Below are 25,703 nucleotides of genomic sequence, written 5' to 3'. Positions count from 1 at the left end.
TACATGTGCTCAACCAGGTGCGCCACCACCCGGCCCGGTAATTAATTTCTGACAACTTGCTACCTGTCTCCAGCCAGCCCTGCCTTAGTACACCTTACTGGTTTTTGTGATGTTACAGCTCATCTGCTGGTGTGGCTTTCAGAAGGGTCCCTACTGCATGTCCCCTACTGGACAAACCTTTTGTGCCAGTGCTTGCTGCCATTTGTAGGTGACTAGTGCCCTCTTGTGGACATCTGCTGAAAGTGACTCTTGAAACCCACCCTGGCACTGTTCTGAGTCTCCTTAGCAGGCAGACAGACATACAACATAAAATGAACTGCATTTGATAGTGCTTCATGCTTTGATACAACAGCAGGGAAAACAGCCATTACTCTGAACAATTCCCATTTTGTGGTTTTAACATTTAAAATCTCTCAGGCTGGTGCAACAGCTCACCTGGATAGTGTGCAGCTTTGTCCCAACTCGGGTTCCACACCAACCGCCATCGCACTGAAGGGAGATTCAGTGCTGTGGTCCATTTCATTCTCTGCCTCACTGTCTCTATCTAAAATAATGGAAATAAATAAAATTGTTACTTAGAGCACAAGACAGATCTCTGTGTATAAAGTCCATAAGTCCTCATTGGGGAAACATATCAGATATCAGATATGGAATAAGTAAATAAAAGTCTTTAACATCTTTACTTATGTATATGAGAAAAGAGACATGTGAGTGCCGAGATTCCAGCCTGGACCTCCTGGATGGAAGCTCTGTCTCCTACTCAGCTCTCTTCTCTATAATCCCCTCCAACCAATGAGAAAGACAGTCAGGCATTGGAAAAATAGCTCACCTGGATAGTGCCCTGCTTGCCATGTGTGACCCAAATTTGAGCCTGGCTCCCACTGCATCAAAGGAGGCTGGGGTCTCTTTCACACACACACACACACACACACACACACACACACACACACTCTCTCCCTCTCTCTCTCTCTCTCTCCCTCTCTATCAAAAGGAAAAGAACAAAATCAAGGAAGAAAGAGAGAGAGAGGACAGGTAAAGAGACAAGAAAAAAAAGTTTGCTAAACTAGACACTCAAGGTTTTTGTTGTTGTTGTTTGTTTGTTTGTTTTCTTTTGTTTTTTTACTTAGACCATGCCACAGAGGGAGAGTAAGAATGCACGTATCTTCTTTCGTGTGTACAACCCAGTTTTAAGCCCAGCCCCCACTGCACAGAAGGAAACTTTGGTCCTCTACTCTCATTAAGCCCCCCCACCCCCGGCCCCAGAGCACTGCTCATCTCTGGTTTATGATAATAGGATAGTACCAGGATTGAACCTGGGACCTTGGAGTCTCAGGGATGACAATCTCTTTGCATGACCATTATGCTGTCTACTCCTCTCCCCCACTGTGCTATTCTCTATCTCTTTCTGTCTCTATCTATCTGCAAAAAGTTCACCTGGGGTAGTGAAGACAATACAAAAAAAGATAGCAAGCCTTCTCTCATTCTCTCCCACAGTCTCTAATCCCTCACTCTTTCTCTCTTTTCAAACGCATTAGAATCCTAAAAATAACACCTATGAACATCGAATCTTTGATAAGGGGGCCCAAAGTATTAAATGGAGGAAAGAGTGCTGGGAAATAAGTGGTGCTGGGAAAACTGGGTTGAAACATGCAGAAGAATGAAACTAAACCACCTTATCTTACCAGAAACAAAAATCAACTCCAAATGGATCAAGGACATGGATGTTAGACCAGAAACTATCAAATACTTAGAGGAAAACATTGGTGGAACACTTTCCCACCTAAACCTCAAGGACATCTTTGATGATACAAACCCAATTACAAGGAAGACTAAAGAAGAAACAAATCAATGGGACGATATCAAATTGAAAAGCTTCTGCACAGCCAAAGAAACTATCACACAAAGAGACCCCTCACAGAATGGGATAAGCTCTTCACATGCCATACATCAGACAAGAGACTAATCACCAAAATATACAAAGAGCTCAGCAAACTTAGCAACAAAAAAACAAATGGCCCCATCCAAAAATGGGCAGATACTTACCTGGCAGGGGAGATACCATGATCAGGAAGGTGGTTTTCCCAGGGCGAGGCTTATCCATTGCACTGGGGATGTGCTGACCCCTGCAATTTCCCCAAATGTGGAAAACTCGACTGCATAATTTGTGGTAGTGGAGGACTGCGTTCGCGCTCTCCCCTGTAAAAAATAATAGGAAAAAAAATGGGCAGAAGATATGAACAGAGTAGTCATTACAGAAGAGATCCAAAAGGCCAACAAATACATGAAAAATTGCTCCAGGTCACTGACTGTCATAGAAATGCAAATAAAGACAACACTGAGATACCACCTCACTCCTGTGAGAATGGCATACATCGAAAAGGACAGCAGCAACAAATGCTGGAGAGGATGTGGGGACAGAGGAACCCTTCTGCACTGCTGGTGGAAATGTAAATTGGTCCAATCTCTGTGGAGAGCAGTCTGGAGAACTCTCATGAGGCTAGACATGGACCTTCCATATGACCCAATAATTCCTCTCTTGGGGATATAACCCAAGGAGATTTGTCATGCAAGTATTGAGTCTCAACAATAACCTTGGTAGCAAAATAAAACAAAACTATAGAAAATATTACAATGGGAATTTTTTCTTTCCTTTCTAAAATCTTGTTTGTGAGTTAATAATAATGGTTTATAAGATTACAGGTTTGTAGTTCATTTCCCACCCACTGCTAGAGTCCTGTACCTCTGCCCACTCAGAATACCATCAGTTTTCATGAAGAAGCAATGGGGGGGGGGGGGAGATAGCATAATGGTTATGTAAAGAGACTCTCATGCCTGAGGCTCTTAAGTCCCAGGTTCAATCTCTTGCACCACACCACCATAAACCGGATTTGAACAGTGTTCTGATAAAAAAAAAAAGAGGAGGAGGAGGAGGAAGAAGAAGAAGGAAGAGAAGAATGGAAGGAAAGAAAGAAGGAAGAGAGGAAGAAACAAACAATTTGGATGCTTCCTTTGTTTTCATTCCCACATTTGTGTTTCATTATTTATATTCCCCATGTGAGTGAAGCTGTCTGGCAGTTATCTTTCACCTCCATACTTGCTCCACTGGTTTCACTTGAGTTCCATCCATTACTCCTGAGTTTCCTTTCTCACTGCAGAGTCTATTCCACTACATGTGTGTCCCATGACTTCTTTAAGCAGACATCTGCTGATAGACAGCAGCTGGTGATTGTCTGGGCTCATGATTCAAGCTAAGCATGGTATGGAAAGCATGGCCCAGGACATTATCAAGGGAAAGCAGGTCTAGAGAGAGAAACTCCCTTTTCTTTTTCCCAGGCCCTCCTACATCATCTGTGACTGTCCATGTCCTTTCTGAGAAGGGTCCTATGTGCAGCTCTAGCCCAGGGTCAGGAAAAGCTTCTGCCACATGCAGTGGGTCACAGCTCTAGGTATCTTGCTGAGTTTCCAGATGACGGGTCAGTAGGGTTCTGGACCCTTAGTCCACATCCTCTCTCTGGCTCTGACACTCCACATGGGCTAGGCCATTTTCTGAGAAGAGGAGCTTTCCCAAAGCCAGGAGGCTACTGTCTCTACCAGCCCAGTCTGGGGGTCGGGGCGGGGGGGTGCTTCAGAAAATGCACCCCCTCAACTGCAGGGGTTCACACACTCACCAGAGCTGCCACTTAAACTTGCTGACAGCCCATCACATTTGTGTAATCACCTCCACACACTCTACTTACAGGCTCAGGGTATAGCATGAAGCCATCACAGTAATGTGCCCTCAGCACCTGTTAGGTAGGAGTAGCCTCCTGCTTCCCTATAGACAAATCACAGAAGAATCCCCCTCCTCTCAGGCATTGATGTCCTCCAGCAGCTGCAAACCCACAGTGGCATAGATGAGCAAGGTCTGGTGTGCAGGTGCAGGACGTCTTCCAAGGCCATCTCTTCCTTTTTTTTTTTTTTTCAATTGCTTTATTGACCATTATTCGATTGCTTTATTTATATTGCTGGTTTTTTGAAACCAGCAGTGTGGGGTGTTTGTAGGGGTGAAGGGGCAGCCAGGATAGGCGGGTTCTCTACTGATAGTAGAGTTCTGGGTTCATGCCACCATAGATTTCATAGTCCCCCAGGGACACATGGTCCTTGATGATGGTGAACCACTTCTTCAGGATGATCTTATGCCATCGGGTGTCTCTTTGGGCCGAAATCAGCTTCTTCAGATCCCCGATGTCATCCATGTTGCACTTCACATGGACCTTCTTCCCCAGATGGTCCTTGCAAACCACCTCAGTCACCTGGGGCTCAGACACCAGAACCTCAGCTGAGCCAGGCATCAGAAGGGTTCTTGAGGGAGTCAGGCGGTAGCACAGTCGGTTAAGTGCACATGCTGCACAAGAACCAGCATAAGGGTCCCAGTTAGAGTCCCTGGCTCTCCACCTGTAGGGGAGTAGCTTCATAAGTGGTGAAGCAGGTCTGCAGGTATCTTTCTCTCCCCTTATCTGTCTTCCCCTCTTCTCTCCATTTCTCTCTGTCCTGTCCAACAACAATGATATCAATAACAATAATAATAACCACAAAAAACAAAGGCAACAAAAGGGAAAAAAAATAGCCTCCAGGAACAGTGGATTTGTGGTGTAGGCACCGATCCCCAGAAATAACCTTGGAGGCAAAAAAAAAAAGGCATTTACATTCAAGGAGTTGGGAAAGAGCTCACCCAATAGAGTGTGCAACTTACCATATGTGAGGTCTTGTAATAAAGACTTGACACCACATGAGAACACCATGGCACTGGGGGAAGCTCTGTGATGGTAGAAACACGCTGTACAAACACGTTCTCACTCTTTCTGTCTCCATATAGATGAAAAGGTCAGCCTGGGAGGGGTGGGACAACATGTATGTATGTTAAGACCCTAGTATCATCCAAAAAAAAAAAAAAAAAAACCTAGAAACTCAGGCAGAAGTTGAAAAACAAGATCAGAAGAGAAAATACAAGTACAACCTGAACTGGAATTGGCATATTGCACCAAAGTAAAAGACTCTGGGATGGATGGGGGGGGTTGGGAATACAGGTCCAAGAAGGTTGACAGAGGACCTAGTGGCGGTTGTATTGTTATATGGAAAACTGAGAAATGTTATGCATGTACAAACCATTGTATTTACTGTCGAATGTAAAACATTAATTCCCCAATAAGGAAATTTTTTAAAAAACCAACAGAAACAGAAAATCATTAGTATCTCCTAGAAGGTGATATTTTTGTCTTTGATTTTTGATTTTTTTTCTTAGTATTATGTTATATTCTTATAACCATATTATTAATAACAACAGCTATTCTTACTGTGACTAAGGCCTTTCATAGTTTTATATATATATTTCTGGTGTTCCTTTTCATATATACATATATATCTATATATATATAGATAGATAGATATGAAAAGGAACACCAGAAATATTTGTTGACTAAATGAATGCAGTTGGATGGTGCTAGGAAGAATTCAGTCCAGCTTCACTTAAAGATCCTTCACTAGACAAGATATGCCACTTTATATCTGAAGAGGGCCAAGATTCTGTTACAATACATCTTGACATAGACTATCTGCAAAATGGGCATTAGCAAAATCTGCTTGACACTGGATTATTGGTACTTTCTTTAAATAAAAAGGCTGTTAATCAGGCTTCTAAATTTTCCTTTCTTACTTTTTTATTAGTGAATAAATATTGATTTACAAGATGATAAGGGATATATATATATATATATATATATATATATATATATATATAGCATGTGTGTGTGTGTGTGTGTGTGTGTGTGTGTCCAGGGTTATCGCTGGTGCTCAGTGCCTGCACTATGAATCCACTGCTCCTTGAGGCCCATTTTGTTGTTATTGTTATTTCCCATTTTGTTGTTATTGTTATTGCTATTTTTGGAAAGGACAGAGAGAAATCAAGAAATCAGAGAGAAATCAAGCAGAGGGGAAGACAGAAAGGGGGAGAGAAAGATAGACACCTGCAGACCTGCTTCACCACTTGTGAAGCAACCCCCCCTACAAGTGAGGAGCTGGGGCTCAAACCTGGATCCTTATGCCAGTCCTTGTGCTTGGGCCATATGCACTTGACTGGCTGCGCTACCACCCCATCCCCTATAATTGCTTTTTTATATTAATTTTTTATTTTCTTATTATTGGATAGAGAGTAATTGACAGGGGATATAAAGTGGGAGAAAGACACTGGCAGCACTGCTTCACCACTCATGAAGCTTCTATAAGCAGTAGATTTGTCATAGGGATATATTTGCATACAGTTCCCACCACCAGAGTTCTGCATCCAATTCCCTTCACTAGAAACTTTCCTATTCTTTATCCCTCTGGGAGTGTAGCCCAAAATTCTTTATGGGGAGCAGAAGGGAGAAGGTCTGATTTCTGTAATTGCTTCTCCACTGAACCTAGACATTGGCATGTCAGTCCATACCCCAGCCTGTTTCTATCTTTCCCTAGTTGGGGAGGGCTCTGAAGAACTGAGATTCCAGGAAGGCTTCTAAGTTTTCTAGGGTTATTTGTTTTATATAATGAAAATGTGATCCTCAAAGGATAGCTTAAGGTCTTACGGTTAAAAATGTCTAAGTTTCAAACAGCTGCCTAAATATAAACTCTTCTTCTGTCACACTAGGGAACCTTTCCCAGCATTCCCTATCTACTTCTTAGTAATGTCCAAGGTGCATTGTTTGCAGACAAGCAATACTCATTTACAGGTATGGAACCCAGCCAACTCTCAGTCTTCAAGGACCAAACTTTTAATAAAGTCTCTAGTGAGGACATTCAAGTTAACTAAAATTTTCACTAGATATTAAATTATGCACATTTCCTAGCTGATTAGATAAAGTTAAAATTGGCCAAGCCATACATAAACATTAATAATATTTGTAACATGCTTTATAAAGCAAAAAATAACAAAGCACTATAAGAAAGTGATGTTACAACAAAATTACTATTATGATGTAAAATTTATAATGTCTATATAAGTGTTCTCACTGTTAACAAGAGCTATTTTAGTTGCCCTTCATCTAGAGTTTCTATTAAAAAAAAAAAAAGAAAGAAAGAAACCTGCTCACCATTCAACCAAGTTTCTCAAATATTCATGCCGAGATAAAAATTCTGCTTTGAGTCTCTTCAACAAATGGTGTTGGAAAAAATGGGTTGAAACATGCAGAAGAATGAAACTGAACCAGTATATTTCACCAAATACAAAAGTAAATTCCAAGTGGATCAAGAACTTGAATGTTAGACCAAAAACTATCAGATACTTAGAGGAAAATATTTATGGAGAATTCTTTTCTGCATAAATTTTAAAGACATCTTCAGTGAAACGAATCCAATTACAAAGAAGACTGAGGCAAGCATAATCCTATGGGACTACATCAAATTAAAAAGCTTCTTCATAGCTAAAGAAACCACTACCCAAACCAAGAGACCCCTTACAGAATGGGAGAAGATCTTTACATGCCATACATCAGACAAGAGGCTAATAACCAAAATATATAAAGAACTTGCACAACTCAACAACAAAAAAACAAATAACCCCATCTAAAAATGGGAAGAGGACATGGACAGAATATTCACCACAGAAGAGATCCAAAAGGCAGAGAAACACATGAAAAAATGCTCGAAGTCTCTGATTGTCAGAGAAATGCAAATAAAGACAATAATGAGATATCACTTCACTCCTGTGAGAATGTCATACATCAGAAAAGGTAGCAGCAGCAGATGTTGGAGAAGTTGTGGGGTTAAAAGAACCCTCCTGCACTGCTGGTGGGAATGTAAATCAGTCCAGCCTCTGTAGAGAACAGTCTGGAGAACTCTCAGAAGGCTAGAAATGGACCTACCCTATGATCCTGCAATTCCTCTCCTGGGGATATATCCTAAGGAACCCAACACAATCATCCAAAAAGATCTGTGTGCACATATATTCACAGCAGCACAATTTGTAATAGCCAGAACCTGGAAGCAACCCAGGTGTCCAACAACAGATGAGTGGCTAAGCTGTGATCTATATACACAATGGAATACTACTAAGCTATTAAAAAATGGTGACTTCACCATTTTCAGCCGATCTTGGATGGACCTTGAAAAAGTCATGTTAAGAGAAATAAGTCAGAAACAGAAGGATGAATTTTGGGTGATCTCACTCTCAGGCAGAAGTTGAAAAACAAGATCAGAAGAGCAAACAAAAGTAGAACCTGAACTGGAATTGGTGTATTGCACCGAAGTAAAAGACTCTGGGGTGGGGGGTGGGGAGAATTCAGGTCCAAGAAGGATGACAGAGGACCTAGTGGTGGTTGTATTGTTATATGTAAAACTGGGAAATATTATGCATGTACAAACTATTGTATTTACTGTCGAATGTAAAACATTAATTCCTCAATAAATAAATTTAAAAAAATTTTTTTTGCTTTCTTTTTTATAACACCATTCAGTTTATGGGACAATGCTCATTATTTTTAAAAATTTTTTATTATCTTTATTTATTTATTGAATAGAGACAGCCAGAAATCAAGAGGTAATGGGGAGATCAAGAGAGAGAGAGACAGAGAGACACTTGCAGCACTGCTTTACCACTTGCAAAGCTTTCCCCCTGTAGGTGGGGAAAACTATTTATTTTTCTCTACTTGTTTTATTAGTGATTTAATAATGGTTTAGAAGATCATAAGAGTACATCCACACCTTCAAGGGGGAGCTTCTCAAGTGGTGGAGCAGGGCTGCAGCTGTCTTTCTGTCTCTCTCCCTCTCTATCTCCTTCACTTCTCAATTTCTCTCAGTCTTTATCCAATGATAAATAAATTAAAGTATATACTAAAAAGAATACAAGGCTATGACAATGTCTTAGAGACAGATTGGTCACTTTTTTCCTTTTTGGCAAGTACACGTGTTTTAATTCTTTATATTCCACAAGTGAAACTATCTGTAGTTTTCTTTCACTTCCTTACTTTTTAAACGTAATCACCTCCAGTTCCATCCATTTTTACAAAAAGATACAATATCCTCTTTCTTTTTTTATTTTTTATTTATAAAACGGAAACATTGACAAAATCATAGGATAAGAGGGGCACAACTCCACACAATTCCCACCACCAGATCTCCATATCCCATCCCCTCCTGATAGCTTTCCTATTCTTTTTTTTTTAATTATATTTATTTATTTTTCTTTTTGTTGCCCTTGTTTTTATTGATGTCGTCATTGTTAGGACAGAGAGAAATGGAGAGAGGAGGGAAAGACAGAGAAGGGGAGAGAAAGACAGACACCTGCGGACCTGCTTCACCACCTGTGAAACGACTCACCTTGCAGGTGGGGAGCCAGGGACTCGAGCTGGGGACTTGAACCGGTATCTTTATATTGGTCCTTATGCTTTGCGCCACCTGCTCTTAGCCCACTGTGCTACTGCCCGACTCCCAGCTTTCCTATTCTTTATCCCTCTGGGAGTATGGACCCAAGGTCATTGTGGGATGCAGAAGGTGAAAGGTCTGGCTTCTGTAATTGCTTCCCACTAAACATGGGTGTTGACAGGTTGATCTATACTCCCAGCCTGCCTCTCTCTTTCCCTAGTAGGGTGGGGCTCTGGGGAAGCTGAGCTCCAGGACACATTGGTGGGGTTGTCTGTCCAAGAAAGTCTGGTGGGCATCATGCTAGCATCTGGAACCTGGTGGCTGAAAAGAGAGTTGACATACAAAGCCAAACAAATTGTTGAACAATCATAGGCCTAAAGGCTAGAATAGTGCAGATGAAGAGTTGGGGTTCCCTCCACTTTGTAGATAGCCAATAAGCATATTTTAGTTATATTCCAAAGGGCCTGTGGCTATACTAGTTTTTTGTTGTTGTTGTTTGTTTTTACCCCTGAGCCTGAAATCTGATACGCAGGTGGATCCAAGTTATTGTCTGGGGACATGATGTCATGGCTGGAAAAGGAACAGAAAGATAGATCAGGTAAGAGAGTAGCTCCCTAATATGGGAAAGGTGTATAAGTATGTTGACTGTAAACCCCATCGATTTGATGTGATCTAGGGCCCATATTCAGCTTAGGAGCCTATGTGACCTCTGCATCCCTGTAGATCTGAGCTCACATTCTGTAGTCATGAGTAGGAACATTCCAGGCTGCCCCAATTTCAGGATCCATCTTCCTCAGGTGTAGTATACAGTATGTTGTCCATACTCCCTTCGGAGAATGGAACATAATATCCTCTTTCTTAATCAAAGGATAATATCCCATTGAACGGGGTCAGACGGTAGCACAGCAGGTTAAGCTCACATGGCACAAAGTCACAAGAACCGGCTCAAGGGTCCAGGTTCAACCCACTCCCCCACCCCATACCTGCTCCCCACTTTTTGTCATTTCACAAGAAGTGAAGCAGGTCTGCAGGTGTTTATCTTTCTCTCATCCTCTCTGTCTCCTCTCCTCTCTTGATTTCTCTCTATCCTATCCAACAACAACATCAATGTCAAAAATAGCAATAAGGACAAAAAAGGCAACAAGGGCAACAAAATGGGAACCTTGACCATGCTATCAGACCCAGTTATGTCTGGTGCCCAGTTCTCATTTTTGGCTCATTTATCTTGACAGCCTCTCTAATTTGCTGTGCCAGAGACTCAGTTACTTCCCAGAACCCAGTAGATTATTTCCCAACCCAAAGCCTCCAAAACTCTCTATGAAATAAATGACTTTGAATTTCTTACTTTTCCACCTGTGTCTGGCTAATTTATATATTTTCAAGTCTTTCACCTGTATGCATCCAGATCCCTAGTACATTTTGAGTGAGCCTCTGCATGGTGAGGTACAGTGAACGTTTCATTTTTCTACCTGTAGCTTCTAGCTTTCTTCTAGCACCCTTTATTGAGATGGCTCCCCTTCCTCCAGTTTTATTCTCTTGGTTCCTTTGGCAAAAATTGATTGTTCAGACATTACAAGGATGCTTTCTGAGCTCTCAATTCTATTCCAATGATCTATGTTGCTGTATCATTGCTCCAATACTAATGAAAGGGTGTAGACCCTTTCATTATTTTTTTTACTATAATACTGTAGTATAGTTTCAGTTCAGGAAGCATGGTGTCTGCATTCCTGTTCTCAGTATTGCTCAGGTGATTCTGTGTCTTTGTGGTTCTGACAAATTTCTGTAGCATTTGTTCTAAGTCATTGAAATTTTGAGGAAGAGCACACTGAGTCTATATACTGCTTTGGGTATGATGGTTATTTTTATGATATTAATTCTTCTCGTCTAAAATTATAGCTTATATTTCCATTTCCTAGTGTCTTCCATTGCTTTCATCACTGGCTTGTGATTTCTGATGTATAAAGCTTCACCTCTTTTGTTAAATTTACTCCTAGAGTGACTGGGCAGTGGCACACACATTTGAGTTCATGTTACAATGCTCAAGGATCCAGGTTCAAGTCTCTGGATTCCCCCTGTAAGGGGTAAGCTTCAATTGGTGAAGCAGTTCTTCAAGTGTCTCTCTTTCTCTCTCCCTATATATCTGCATCTTCCCTCTAAACTTCTCTCTGTCTCTAGCCAGTAAATAAATTTTAAAAATAAAATATAAGAAAGTATTCCTACATCCGTATTTCTTTCAAGAACTATTTTCTTTCTTTTTTTTTTTTCCTCTTTGCCTCCAGGGTTATCAGGGCTCAGTGCCTACACTACGAATCAAATCCACTGCTCTTGGAGGCTATTTTTCCCCCCTTTTCTTGCCCTGTTCTTTACCGTTCTTGTTAGTATTATTGTTGTTGTTATATAGAACAGAGAGAAATGGAGAAAGGAGGGGAAGACAGAGAGGGGGAGAGAAAGATAGACACCTGCAGACCTGCTTCACTACCTGTGAAACGACTCCCTTGCAGGTGGGGAGCTAGGGGCTTGAACCAGAATCCTTGAGCCAATCCTTGGGCTTGGCACCATGTGCGCTTAACCCACTGTGCTACTTATTGCCTGACTCCCAAATACAATCAATTTTATATGCTGCCACTTTACTGTGTTGGTTCATTATTCCTAAGACTTTACTTTTTCTGGATACTTTATGATTATTTACATATATTATCATGTCATCTACTGACTATTTTCCAACTTAGATTCCTTTTGTTTCTTTTTTTTCTGCCTAATTGCTCTGGCCAGGATTTCCAAAACTGTGCTGAATAATATTGGCAAGAATGCACATCCTTGTTGTACTTCTGTCCATAGAGAGAAGGCTTTCAGTTTTTCACCATTAAGCATTATGTTGGCTGTGCATTCATTATAAGTAGTCTTTAAATGCGGAAGTATGTCCATTTACTTTTTATTTATTTTTTATTGTCACCAAGGGTTACTGCTTTACAGTGTTGTTGTTGTTCATTTGTTTTCAGCTAGAGACAAAGAGGCAGAGAGTGAGAGAGAATGAAAAACACTACCTACAGTAGTGAAGCCTCCTTGGTGAGGTGAGGACTGGGCTTAAACCTAGCTTATACACAGAGCACAGCAGCACTTTACCCAAGTGAGCTATTTTGTCAGTACTATTTTCTATTTCTTGACAACTACATCTGTTTTTAGGATGCATTTTAATCTGACAACCATGAGTTAAGAGATCTTCCTAGTCTACACTAAATGACTTTTGACATTCTCCTGAATTGCTGCTTCTTATTCAATGTTTATTTCAAACACACGATGTTAAAACTGGATCAATCATTGAGTAATTTACCCATAACTTAACTATGAGTGACACATTCTCTATTATACCCTATATTCTGACAAGATTGGTGAGTACTTCCCATCTCAAAGCTCCCTGAGCTTTTATACCTGACACTTTTCTTGACGTCACGTTTTCAACCCTTCTCTGCTGAGAAAACAATTGTATATTTTTCAAGGTCGTGGTCAAATGTTATCTCCTGGGTAATCTATAATAAAGGGCATGTGTGTGTCTGTATGTGTAGTTCTTATATAAATGGTGGGTTTATTTGTAGGTTATTTTAATAGGAGTTTTCTATTAAGGTATGTTTATAACCTTTTTTGCTAGAATTGGGAGCTCTCTTAAAGAATCAAGTGAAGAGTTAGTTAAACCTTCAGACAAATAAACCAGAAGGGGACCTTCTGTTCATACCTGTGTTCCCAACTCTTAGACTTTATCTCCTGAGGCAGAGTAAAGCCTGAATTTTTACATGACTGTAAAGGAGCATATTCCTCAGAAAAATGTTGTTGGATATAGGTAAGAGCCTTGCTATGGGGAACTATAAATGTGAGCTGAATATGAAGTACTATCGTAGAGGAGTAGACTTAGAAGACATAAATACAGGAGTTGGGTGGTAGCGCAGTGGGTTAAGCGCATGTGGCGCAAAGCGCAAGGACAGGTGTGAGGATCACGGTTCAAGCGGCTCTCCACTTGCAGGGTAGTCACTTCACAAGTGGTGAAGCAGGTCTGCAGGTGTCTATCTTTCTCTCCTCCTCTCTGTCTTCCACTCCTCTCTCCATTTCTCTGTCCTATCCAACGATGGCATCAATAATAACTACAACAATAAAAACAAGGGCAACAAAAAGGGAAAATATTTTTTAAAAAATTTTTAAAAGAAGACATAAATACCTAGTCAACTAAATAAATTATGTGCCAAAACACTATGAGACATCTACCAGTCTTTAGAAATCATCCTTGTGGGGGCCAGGAGTCATCGCAGCGGCTTAAGCACACATGGCACAAAGCACAAGGACTGGCGTAAGGATCCCAGTTTGAGCCCCCTGCTCCCCACCTGAAGAGAGGTGAGCAGTGAAGCTGGTCTACAGGTGTCTATCTTTCTCTCCCTTTCTATGTCTTCCCCTCCTCTCTCCATTTCTCTCTGTCCTATCCAACAACAATAACAAAAATATGAATAACAACAAGGGCAACAAAAGGGAAAAAATTAGCTTCCAGGAGCAAAAAAAAAAAAAAGAAAGAAAGAAAGAAAGAAAAAGAAAGAAAGAAATCATCCTTATAGGTAAGTTCTCTGAGATAGTTCAGTACTAGCATTATTTTATCTTATTAGTCATTTGAACAATCCACATAGTAAACACTAAAAGTGTACAAAAGAATTAAGAGCTATGATGGGCCTAGGCCTCTAATATATCCCTCTCTCCACCATCGACAGTAATCCCCATCAGGAACAGCACTGTGGACCCTCTTTTGGGCCTCTATAGGACTTTGCCCTCAACGTAGAACAGTGGTGGGGACTGCCCCTACTTTCCTAAAGGAGGCTGGGTCAAAATATTCTGCCACTCGAGGAAAACAGGTCCTAAAATGAGTGCAGCTTAGAATATTCTTAGCCATGACTACTGCCGGCACTTATGCGGGATTACTCTCAGCAACAAAGGTAAGCTAACCGGTTCTCCCTCACTAGATGACGCGAAATAGAGACAAGAGACGCCAGGGAGATTTGGAACATTCTCAACTCTCAATTTATTCAGGGGTAGGCTTAGATATATATAGAGAGAAAGTTAAACAAAGAACATTTTTCAAATACATCAGAAATTACAGGTTTCTTAAAGGTCAGCTTGCCCCTATGGTAGGGGGCTGGTATGACAAGAATTGATGCAGATACATAAAGATCAAGATATTAGTCTCCTGATGCAAGCATTTAATTACCCAGAGGGGTTTGAACCAGTTAAGGCAAGATAGAGAGAAGATAAGCAAATTAAGGACATCAAAGGGCAGTGCTAGGAGTGTGTGATAAGGTGTGTTCTCCTCTGTGATCAGAAGGTGAGGTGAACTTTAAGTAAATGAACCTGAAAGCAGGCAACCATGTGGCCTGCAGTTAGCAAGGAGAAATTGTGACGTCTCTGTGGGCTTGAGAGGCTAACAAGGCAAGCTTAGTCTGGGAGACTTTTTCCCTCTTGGCTCACCTCTATGAGAAGAGAGACTAACAAGCGGGGTGTCCTTCTAGACCTCCATCCAAGGATGGGAGAGCTCCCCTAAGCTCTACCAAGCTTTCACATAGTCCCACAGACTACAGAATGAGAACTCAAACCTACAGGGATGCAGAGGTTACACAGGCCCCTGTACTGAATATGGGCCTAAGATCACATCGATGGGGTTTATAATTGATGATGTTTATATAATTCTCCCATCTTTGGGAGCTATTCTCTTCCCTGATCCAGCTTTCTAGTCCTATTTCCAAATCTGACAACATCTCCCCAGACAATACCATTAGCCCGCCTGCATGTTAGCCACCAGACTCAGGCAAAAATTGGTAAAGTCATGGGCCCCTTGGAATATACCTAAAATAGACTTCCTAGCTTTCTCCCAAAATGGAGCCCCCAGATCTCATCCTCTCTATTTCTACCTTTAGGTTCCTTAGTCCATTAAAGCAAATTCTAAACACAAGTAGCAACAATGCTCAACATCTTAGAGCATAAGAAGGGAAGTCGACCTAGGGCCTATGGCAGCATTACCAGGCCACAATTCCTCTTCTGTTTATGTTGTGAGAGCTAAGTCAGGCAGTTCTGGAGGGATGTGGGGAGAGGAACACAGGAGACTGTGAAAGGCAGCAAAACCCCATCCTCCTGACAGTGCTAAACAGTAGAAGTGTGCATAAGGAAGACGTGATATGCATAGCTGTGAAACATGAATAAACCATTGTTGGGAGCAGCGTTCAGGGTATACCCCTCAGGCCCCCTGAGAAGGGGGATAGCCAAGGGGACTTACATGGGAACACCGTGACCCTTGGCTGCACTCTGCTGCTCCCTTGATATAGATTATGCTTGGCTGTTTGATGTGTGCTTGATGGCGCGCAGCCACTTTCTTGTTTAGGCTCTGCTGAGTTTAGCAGAGCAGAGTGACCTTAGGCAAGTCCAGTAAGACAAAATAAAGTCTGTAACCTCTTCCCTGTATTATTGTTCCTATAACTAACCACAATCACTGAATGACTTTTCTCTGTATAAATAATGCTGATGTGCAAGACTCTGTAACTGCCTGCTTTTAGTATAAATATCAGAGGCTCAGAAATAAACTTGCTTGTGTCTCTGGCACAAGACCTTCCTACCCCACCCATCTCTCATCCCTTCTCTCAGGATTATCATTGAACATTACTCTGTGCTGGACACAGAGGCAACAAACCATAAACTTTTATTCTATGCCAGCAGGTTTGAGTATACTAATGAGAAAGGGGAAGGTATTAAAATGTTGATGGCCCAGTAACCAACAGTGAGGGAGAGGGCATATTTGCAGTGGGTAAGGGGTGCTGGAGCATAGTTTAAGAAGGTATGAAATTGGGGGTAGATAGTATAATGGTTATGCAATGATGATAAGGATAAATGGTACTAACTCATATGAATTAAAATCAAAACCTAGTCCCTAAAATTTTGTAGGAAATGGGTATTTGCTTTACTTTCTGTGTCTCAAGGGATTCGTTTAATTATTCCAATTTAGAGTGTTTACAATTTTTAGGAGCTAGGTCTCTCAGGTCTCTCAGGCTGTTCTCTGATGTCAACAGCAAGTCAATTCCCCTTAGAATTATTACAAACACTTGAATCATTCTCTACTATGGCATAAATACTATCTTTGACCTACTGGTAGAAATATCCACCTACACAATTGAAGAATGGAATTTTTTTTGCTCCAGGATTATTGCTGAGGCTCAGTGCCTGCACTACAAATCCACTGATCCTAAAGGCCATTTTTCCCATTTTGTTGCCCCCTGTTGTTGTTATTGTTGCCATTGCTATTGTTGGATAGGACAGAGAGAAATCGAGAGAGGAGGGGAAGACAGAGAAGGGGAGAGAGAGACGCCTGCAGACCTGCTTCATCACTTATGAAGTGAACCCCCTCCAGGTGGGTAGGTGGGGGCTCCAACCATGTGCGCTTAACCCTCTGCGCTACTGCCAGGCCTGGACCCAAAGAATGCAATTTTAATTTTGGATCTACTTGAAAAAACCAGCACTAAGCAACCAGCTGATTTTTTTTCATTTATTTATTTATTTTAATTTTCTTTATTGGGGAATTAATGTTTTACATTCAACAGTAAATACAATAGTTTGTACCATGCATAACATTCCCCAGTTTTCTATATAACAATACACCCCCCACTAGGTCCTCTGTCATCCTTCTTGGACCTGTATTATCCCCCACTCCCACCCCAGAGTCTTTTACTTTGGTGCAATAGGCCAATTCCAGTTCAGGTTCTACTTGTGTTTGCTCTTCTGATCTTGTTTTTCAACTTCTGCCTGAGAGTGAGATCACCCAATATTCATCCTTCTGTTTCTGACTTATTTCACTTAACATGACTTTTTCAAGGTCCATACAGGATAGGCTGAAAATGGGGAAGTCACCATTTTTTAATAGCTGAGTAGTATTCCATTGTGTATATAGACTACAACTTGCTCAGCCACTCATCTGTTGTTGGACACCTGGGTTGCTTCCAGGTTTTGGCTATTACAAATTGTGTTGCTGGGAGTCGGGCTGTAGCACAGCGGGTTAAGTGCAGGTGGCGCAAAGCACAAGGACCAGCATAAGGATCCCGGTTCGAACCCCGGCTCCCCACCAGCAGGGGAGTCCCTTCACAGGCGGTGAAGCAGGTCTGCAGGTGTCTATCTTTCTCTCCTCCTCTCTGTCTTCCCCTTCTCTCTCCATTTCTCTCTGTCCTATCCAACAACAATAACAATAATAACTACAACAATAAAACAACAAGGGCAACAAAAGGGAATAAATAAATAAAATAAATATTTTTTTAAAAATTGTGTTGCTAAGAACATATGCGTACACTGATCTTTTTGGATGGGTGTGTTGAGTGTAACCAGCTATTTTTTTATACAACTTTTATCAGAGAAATCATTTACAACTACTTTTCATAATTTTACTAGAAATGGAAACATCCAGGAACACTTGAAATGTATAAGCTTTTGTATAGTCAAATTTAGAAATATTACCATGTTTATTAAAATACTTCCCACTTTGTGGTCCGGGAGGTGGTGCAGTGGATAAGGCATTGGATTCTCAAGCCTGAGGTCCTAAATTCATTCTCCTGCAGCACATGTACCAGAGTGATGTCTGGTTCTTTCTTTCTCTCTCCTATCATTCATAATTAGTCAATAAATAAAATCTTTAAAAAAAATACTTCCCAGTTTGCAACATTTGACTGTACTTTGATGTTCTGTACACACAGTCATATAGTTGAATTTACCAATTCTAGTGTTAGAATTTCTCCAATTACATGAATAACTTCAACGTTCATGTATATATCTGGTTCTAGAAATGACTGAAGAATCTCTTATTATATTTCGTCTACCTCCTTCCTTTCTTTTATCTATCTCCTCCCTGCATGCACACACATCACTTTCAATCTCTAACTTCCAGGAGTGTAAGGAATTTAGAAATAGCCCTACTGTTTCTGTCCCTTGGGCTTCACTATCCCAGGCCAAATTTTTCAGGTAGTAAGACAGAGAGAAACAGAGTGAAAAATGCTAGATTACCCAAGCTTCCTTCAGTACAGTGGGGGCTAGGTTCAAACCTGGTTGTGTGACTGACAAGATGAATGCAATAAAAAAAATGCAATAAAAAAACTTTTAAAAAAAATCTTGCTGGCCACATTAAAAAATTGTATATATAGGTTGCTTCATTGGACAGGAAGTCTAAGCATGAACTTAAGAAATGTAGGGAGTCAGGAGGTAGCACAGCAGGTTAAACGCAAGTGGCGCAAAGCGCAAGGACCAGCATAAAAATCCCTGTTAGAGCCAACAGCTCCCCACCTGCAGGGGAGTCGCTTCACAAGCGGTGAAGCAGGTCTGTAGGTGTCTGTCTTTCTCTCCTCCTCTCTGTCTTCCCCTCCTCTCTCCATTTCTCTCTCTCCTATCCAACAACAACGACACCAACAATAGCTACAACAATAAAACAACAAGGGCAACAAAAGGCAATAAATAAATAATTAAAAAAGAAAGAAATATAGTGGAACAACAGTCACTACAACTCATTTTAAGTAAACAATAAATTCTCACTTAACATTAATAGTGGATTATTGAAAACTGACTTTAAATAAAACACCATATTATAAAAGCCAGTTTTAACATAGGCTAACAAAATTAGTTCCTATAGCATATTTCTGGTAAAAAAAGAATCCCAGGGCTCAGGCAATAACCCAGCAGGTTAAGCTCATGTGGTGCAAAGCAAGCGCAAAAACCAGCATAAGGATCCAGGTTGGAGCTCCTGGCTCCCCACCTGCAGAGGAGTCAAATCACAGGTGGTGAAGCAGGCCTGCAGGTGTCTGTCTTTCTCTCCACCTCTCTGTCTTCCCCTCCTCTCTCCATTCCTCTCTGTCCTATCCAACAATGACAACATCAATAATAGCTACAATAATAAAACAACAAGGGTAACAAAAGGGAAAATAAATTAAAAAATTAAATCCCCCAAATTCCTTTAAAAAAAATCCCTGAAGCACACTTTATGTTGAATAATAATTTGTACTCATTCATTCATTCTCCACGCCTCCTACTTCAGCTCAGAAAAAGCATCCAGGGTCTATCCTAGAAGCTTGGTGTCAGGAGGGATCCACCCTGGACAGGATGCTCTTCCATCAGTTGCTCTCACACTCACCCACTCTCACTCAGAATAGAACACTTCAGACGTGCTAGTGAATATCACATTTGGGGTGTGGGAAGAGAAAGGAGTATCTGGAAAAGACCCTGCTGGCATGGGGGGAAATGCAAACCCCACATCATGGTTCAGGTTGGAATCATTTTCCTCTCTGATTAATGTTATAGCAAATCAAGCTGGAATGAGATGACAGACTGGAGGACCAGCTGAATGAGTTAGCCTTTCACTAACAAATAATTTACTATCACACTGGTTTAAAGTGTCCTCACCTCTTTGCGTTACAGTGCATGCTCTGTATTTGTTGGTGAATCAGTATCAATTCCAGGAAACAGGAACAATAAAAACTAGATAATCTGTAGTAACCAAAACCTAGGTGTCCAACAACAGATGAATGGCTAAAAAAATGTTGTTGTATATATAATAAAGTACTGCTGAGCTATTAAGAATGATGAAGTCACTTTCTTTACCTCATCACAAATAAGCTTGATGGAATCCGGTGAAGTGAGAAAAGCCAGAAAGAGAAGGGTAAATATAGAATGATCTCACTAATGGGAAAAACTTAAGGAAAAAAGAACAGAATGGGGAAACCTTCAAAACCAGCTTCACCTTCACCGCCTCTAATGAGGTTCCAACTGGGCTCCAGCCCTGGTCCTTGTGTCCAGAAGTCTGGGTACTTCTGTTTGTCTAGGTCCAGCATCTCCCAAGATAGGATCTCAACCCCCCTTTTACCTTGAAGGGGGTTCAAATAGCAGGAGAAAGTGCAGAAAGAGACTGAGACATGGTACAGAGAGAGGGAGCGCTCCAGGACCCTTCTGTTCTGTGGCCACACCTCCAGGCAAAGGAAATCTGGCACCTCAGCCACACTAGTTTGGTGTTCTGCCCATGATACTCTGACCTCTACCTGCCTCTCTCTAGCTCCTCTGAAGGAAGCTCCATGAAAACATCAGTGAACAGACTGGATGAACATCCCCCCAAATGAACAACTAGCCTAGACCAAGGGGCCATCTACTGGGAGCAAGCCACCCGCCACCACCACCATGGGCACTGTGGTGTTGTGTTGTCACCTTCTGGACACTGCGTAGAGCGCACCTTACTGAAGATGAGCTCCAGCCAAAGGTCTCCTGTATTTCTCCAAATAGCTGTCTTCATGTTCTGTTCCTGACACAAATCCAGTGAGAAAGACACAGAGAAACACCAGAACACTGCTCAGCTCAAGCTAACGGCACTGCTGGAGGTTGAAACTGGGTTCTGGAGCCTCAGCCATGAAAGACTTTTGCATAATTACTAGGATGGCTCCTAAAACCAAGATTTTTTTAAAAATATTTTTTACTTTATTGAATATTGACATTTACTGAGAGAGACACAGAGAGAATACTACCAACTACTAAATGGTCTAACTAGGCCATGGAATATTAAATTTATTTTTAGTATACATCACTTTATTAATATTTTTAGTAGTGAGAGAAAAATTGTAAAAAGATAACTATTAAGTTGTCTCCCCAGACCAAGGTCATCATTTTTATTTAATTTTTATTATGCTGTATATAAATATTATTCTGTTTAGTATGAGATCTAGAGAGACAGGAAGAAAAAAATACAGGGAGAGGGAGACAAACAGGGGTTGACAGCATCATGTTTATACAGAGACTCTCATGACTTAAGGCTCTGAATTCCCAAGTTCAATCCCCTCCACAAACATAAGACAGAGCTGAGCAGGGTCCTGGTTAAAAAAATTAAAAAGCGGATTCAACTTCCAGAGGCGGAGCTACGAGCAGCAGATCACTTTCTCTCCTCTCCTCTCCTCTCCTGGATCAACTAGGAATACCAAAGGAGACCACCCGGACCGAAACAAGACAGGACTAGAATGACCACAGAAACCCAGTAAATCACCCGTGAGTACAAACACGCATGGCTGGTGACAGAGAGGAGAGAGGGGCCTAAGGAGAGATTAAGTGACTGCTAACAGTTCGACAGTTTGTCAGTGGAGACACCACCTCCAGTCTGCTCCATTAACAAGGGGACAGCTGAAGGGAGGAAAGGACTCTCCAGAGACTCACCAAGTGCAACTCTGAGTCTCCATTGCTACTACCCTCAGAATCTGGAGCAGCAACAGGGAGGGACACCAGGGGACAGAGATCTAACCGGGAAACTCAGGAGAAGACCTATACCTCAGTGGCATAGCTGAGGGGCTGTGAAAGTCTCTTTGCATAACCACTGGATTATCTCTGCCACACCCTGCTTTATCTCTTGGTCAGGAGTCAGTGATTAAGCTAAGAAGCCTATTGATAGTTTAAAAGCCCTCAGGCTCCCATAGCCTACAGGGGGGAAAAAAAAAAGGCTTTTACACCACTGAACTCCAACTCAGGGATTGAAAAAACTGTTAACTTATATAAAATGGTTAAAACAACAAGAAAAAATATTGGAGACTCGAACCAGGACAAGAGTCCAGCTAAAAGTCCTCCAGAGGGTGAAGCACAAAACAACGAGTTCAACATCCAAACATTAGCTAAGGAAATAATAACAGGAGTGAGTAAAGAATTTGAAAAAATTGTAATCAGAAATGCAGGAACAACAAATGAGAATATGGAAGAAAATTCTAATTATCTCATGTTATTAGAGAGCTGAAAGCTGAAATCGCTGAGCTAAGAAGGCAACTAGCTGAACAAGCTAAAACAGTATCAGAGCAGAGCAACAAAATAGATGAACTCCAGAAAGCCGTAGAGGGCAGAGAGAATAGAATCAATGAGGCTGAAGACAGAATTAGCAAGATTGAGGATGAATTAGAGACAACTAAAAAAGAAGTAAGAGATCTCAAAAAAAGATTAAGAGATGCTGAAAACAACAACAGAGTCCTATGGGATGACTTCAAAAGAAACAATATACGCATTATTGGCTTACCAGAGGAAGAAAGAGAAGGGGAGGAAGAAAGCATTCTCCAGGCCATAATAGCTGAAAATTTCTCTAGTCTAGACAACACCAAAGACATAAAGATTCAAGAAGCCCAGAGGGTCCCAAACAGAATTAACCCAGACCTAAAGACACCAAGACATGTCATACTTAGATTGGAAAGGAATAAGGATAAAGAAAGGATCCTCAAGGCTGCAAGAGAAAAACAAAGAGTCACCTACAAAGGAAAACCCATAAGATTAGCAGCAGACTTCTCCATACAAACACTACAGGCCAGAAGAGAATGGCAAGATATCTATCGAGTGTTCAATGAGAAAGGCTTTCAGCCAAGAATACTATATCCTGCTAGATTGTCATTCAGACTAGATGGAAGCATCAAAACCTTCTCAGACAAGCAACAGTTGAAGGAAGCAACCATCACCAAGCCTGCCCTGAAAGAAGTTCTGAAAGGTCTCCTATAAACAACCAGACCACCACAAATAGGACATATATCAAAACACTCTAAAACTCTACAAGAATGGCGTTAAAATATCTTCAATCTTTGATATCAATAAATGTCAATGGCCTGAATTCACCTATTAAAAGACACAGAGTAGGAAGATGGATCAGAAAACACAACCCAACAATATGTTGTCTACAGGAAACTCACCTAACGCAACAAGACAAACACAGACTTAAAGTGAAAGGATGGAAAACTATCATTCAAGCCAATGGCCCACAAAAAAGGGCAGGAACAGCTATTCTCATATCTGACATGATAGACTTTAAAATAGATAAGATTAAAAAAGATAGGAATGGACACTACTTAATGCTCAGAGGATCAGTCAATCAAGAGGACTTAATAATTATTAATATCTATGCACCCAATGAGAAGCCATCTAAATACATCAAACTTCTACTGAAAGAGCTATAGCAATATATTAACAGTAACACAGTCATAGTAGGGGACTTCAACACCCCACTATCTCAACTTGACAGATCATCCAGGCAGAAAATCAGTAAAGACATAAGGGAGCTAAATGAAGAGATAGATAAACTAGAACTATTGGACATTTTCAGAGTGATTCATCCCAAGAAACTGGAATACACATTTTACTCAAATCCACATGGATCATTCTCAAGGTTAGACCATATGTTAGGCCACAAAGACAGCATCAGCCTATTCAAGAGCACTGAAATCATCCCAAGCATCTTCTCAGACCACAGTGGAATTAAACTAACACTTAACAATCAACAAAAGATTAGTAACAGTGCCAAAATGTGGAAGCTCAACAGTGCACTTCTTAACAACTTCTGGGTCAAAGAGGAAATCAAGGAAGAAATCAAAATGTTTCGAGAGTTCAATGAAAATGAAGACACAAGCTATCAAAATATTTGGGACACAGCTAAAGCAGTCCTAAGAGGGAAGTTCATAGCTATACAAGCACACATTAGGAAACAAGAAAAGGCACAAATAAACAGCCTGATTGCACATCTTAAAGACCTAGAAGAAGAACAACAAAGGAATCCTAAAGCAACCAGAAGGACAGAAATTACTAAAGTTAGGGCAGAAATAAATAACATTGAGAATAGGAAAACCATACAAAAGATCAATGAAAGTAAATGTTGGTTCTTCGAAAGAGTAAACAAAATCGACAAACCTTTAGCCAGACTCACAAAACAAAAAAGGGAGAAGACCCAAATAAATCGGATAGTAAATGAAAGAGGAGAAATCACAACAGACACTGCAGAAATTCAACATATCATGCGAGGCTTCTATGAACAACTATATGCCACCAAGCTAGAGAACCTGGAAGAAATGAATGATTTCCTAGATACCTACCAACTTCCAAAACTAAGTAAAGAGGAAGTGGACAACATGAACAGGCCCATCTCAGCTAATGAAATTGAAACAGTTATCAAAAATCTTCCCAAAAATAAAAGTCCTGGACCAGATGGTTTTACAAATGAATTCTACAAAACTTTCAAAGAAGAACTAATACCTCTACTTTTAAAAGTCTTCCAGAAGATTGAAGACACTGGAATACTCCCTGCCAGCTTCTATGAAGCCAACATCACCCTGATACCAAAAGCAGACAGGGACACAACCAAAAAAGAAAACTACAGACCAATATCTCTGATGAACATAGATGCGAAAATATTGAACAAAATTCTAGCCAACCGGATACAGCAGTATATCAAAAAAATTGTTCATCATGACCAAGTGGGGTTTATCCCAGGCATGCAAGGTTAGTTTAATATACGTAAATCAATCAATGTGATCCACCACATCAACAAAAGCAAGACCAAAAACCACATGGTCATATCAATAGATGCAGAGAAAGCCTTTGACAAAATACAACATCCCTTTATGATCAAAACACTACAAAAAATAGGAATAGATGGAAAATTCCTGAAGATAGTGGAGTCTATATATAGCAAACCTACAGCCAACATCATACTCAATGGTGAAAAACTGGAAGCATTTACCTTCAGATCAGGTACTAGACAGGGCTGCCCACTATCACCATTACTATTCAACATAGTGTTGGAAGTTCTTGCCATAGCAATCAGGCAGGAGCAAGGAATTAAAGGCATACAGATTGGAAGAGAAGAAGTCAAACTCTCCTTATTTGCAGATGACATGATAGTATACATGGAAAAACCTAAGGAATCCAGCAAGAAGCTTTTGGAAATCATCAGGCAATACAGTAAGGTGTCAGGCTATAAAATTAACATTCAAAAGTCAGTGGCATTCCTCTATGCAAACACTAAGTTAGAAGAAATTGAAATCCAGAAATCAGTTCCTTTTTCTATAGCAACAAAAACAATAAAATATCTAGGAATAAACCTAACCAAAGAAGTGAAAGACTTGTATACTGAAAATTATGAGTCACTACTCAAAGAAATTGAAAAAGACACAAAGAAGTGGAAAGATATTCCATGTTCATGGGTTGGAAGAATTAACATCATCAAAATGAATATATTACCCAGAGCCATCTACAAATTTAATGCTATCCCCATCAAGATCCCAAGCACATTTTTTAGGAGAATAGAAAAAATGCTACAAATGTTTATCTGGAACCAGAAAAGACCTAGAATTGCAAAAACAATCTTGAGAAAAAAGAACAGAACCGGAGGCATCACACTGCCAGATCTCAAACTGTATTATAGGGCCATTGTCATCAAAACTGCTTGGTACTGGAACATGAACAGACACACTGACCAGTGGAATAGAATTGAGAGCCCAGAAATGAGGCCCCACACG

At 40.7% G+C, this 25,703-nt stretch overlaps 1 protein-coding gene and 1 non-coding gene across 2 annotated transcripts; one reads left to right on the top strand and one right to left on the bottom strand.

Moving 5' to 3' along the window:
• The first annotated feature begins 2,035 nt into the window (after positions 1-2,035).
• On the top strand, positions 2,036-2,199 carry LOC132532940 (U1 spliceosomal RNA). Its single transcript, XR_009544852.1, has one exon. It is a non-coding gene; the product is annotated as a U1 spliceosomal RNA (small nuclear RNA).
• Positions 2,200-4,073: 1,874 nt separating this feature from the next.
• On the bottom strand, positions 4,074-4,331 carry LOC103113422 (ubiquitin-like protein 5). Its single transcript, XM_007522958.1, has one exon. It carries the CDS (start codon positions 4,329-4,331, stop codon positions 4,074-4,076), a length of 258 nt encoding a protein of 85 aa, XP_007523020.1.
• Positions 4,332-25,703: the final 21,372 nt, after the last annotated feature.

This window comes from Erinaceus europaeus, chromosome 14 (genome assembly GCF_950295315.1).
Source record: "Erinaceus europaeus chromosome 14, mEriEur2.1, whole genome shotgun sequence".
Taxonomy (NCBI): Eukaryota; Metazoa; Chordata; class Mammalia; order Eulipotyphla; family Erinaceidae; genus Erinaceus; species Erinaceus europaeus.
Note: the sequence above shows the minus strand (reverse complement) of the source record. Positions and strands in the feature narration are given on the sequence as shown.

Bases quoted from the DNA above. Each gene is read 5' to 3' on its own strand.
- LOC103113422 (XM_007522958.1), bottom strand. From the start codon at position 4,331: ATGCCTGGCTCAGCTGAGGTTCTGGTGTCTGAGCCCCAGGTGACTGAG.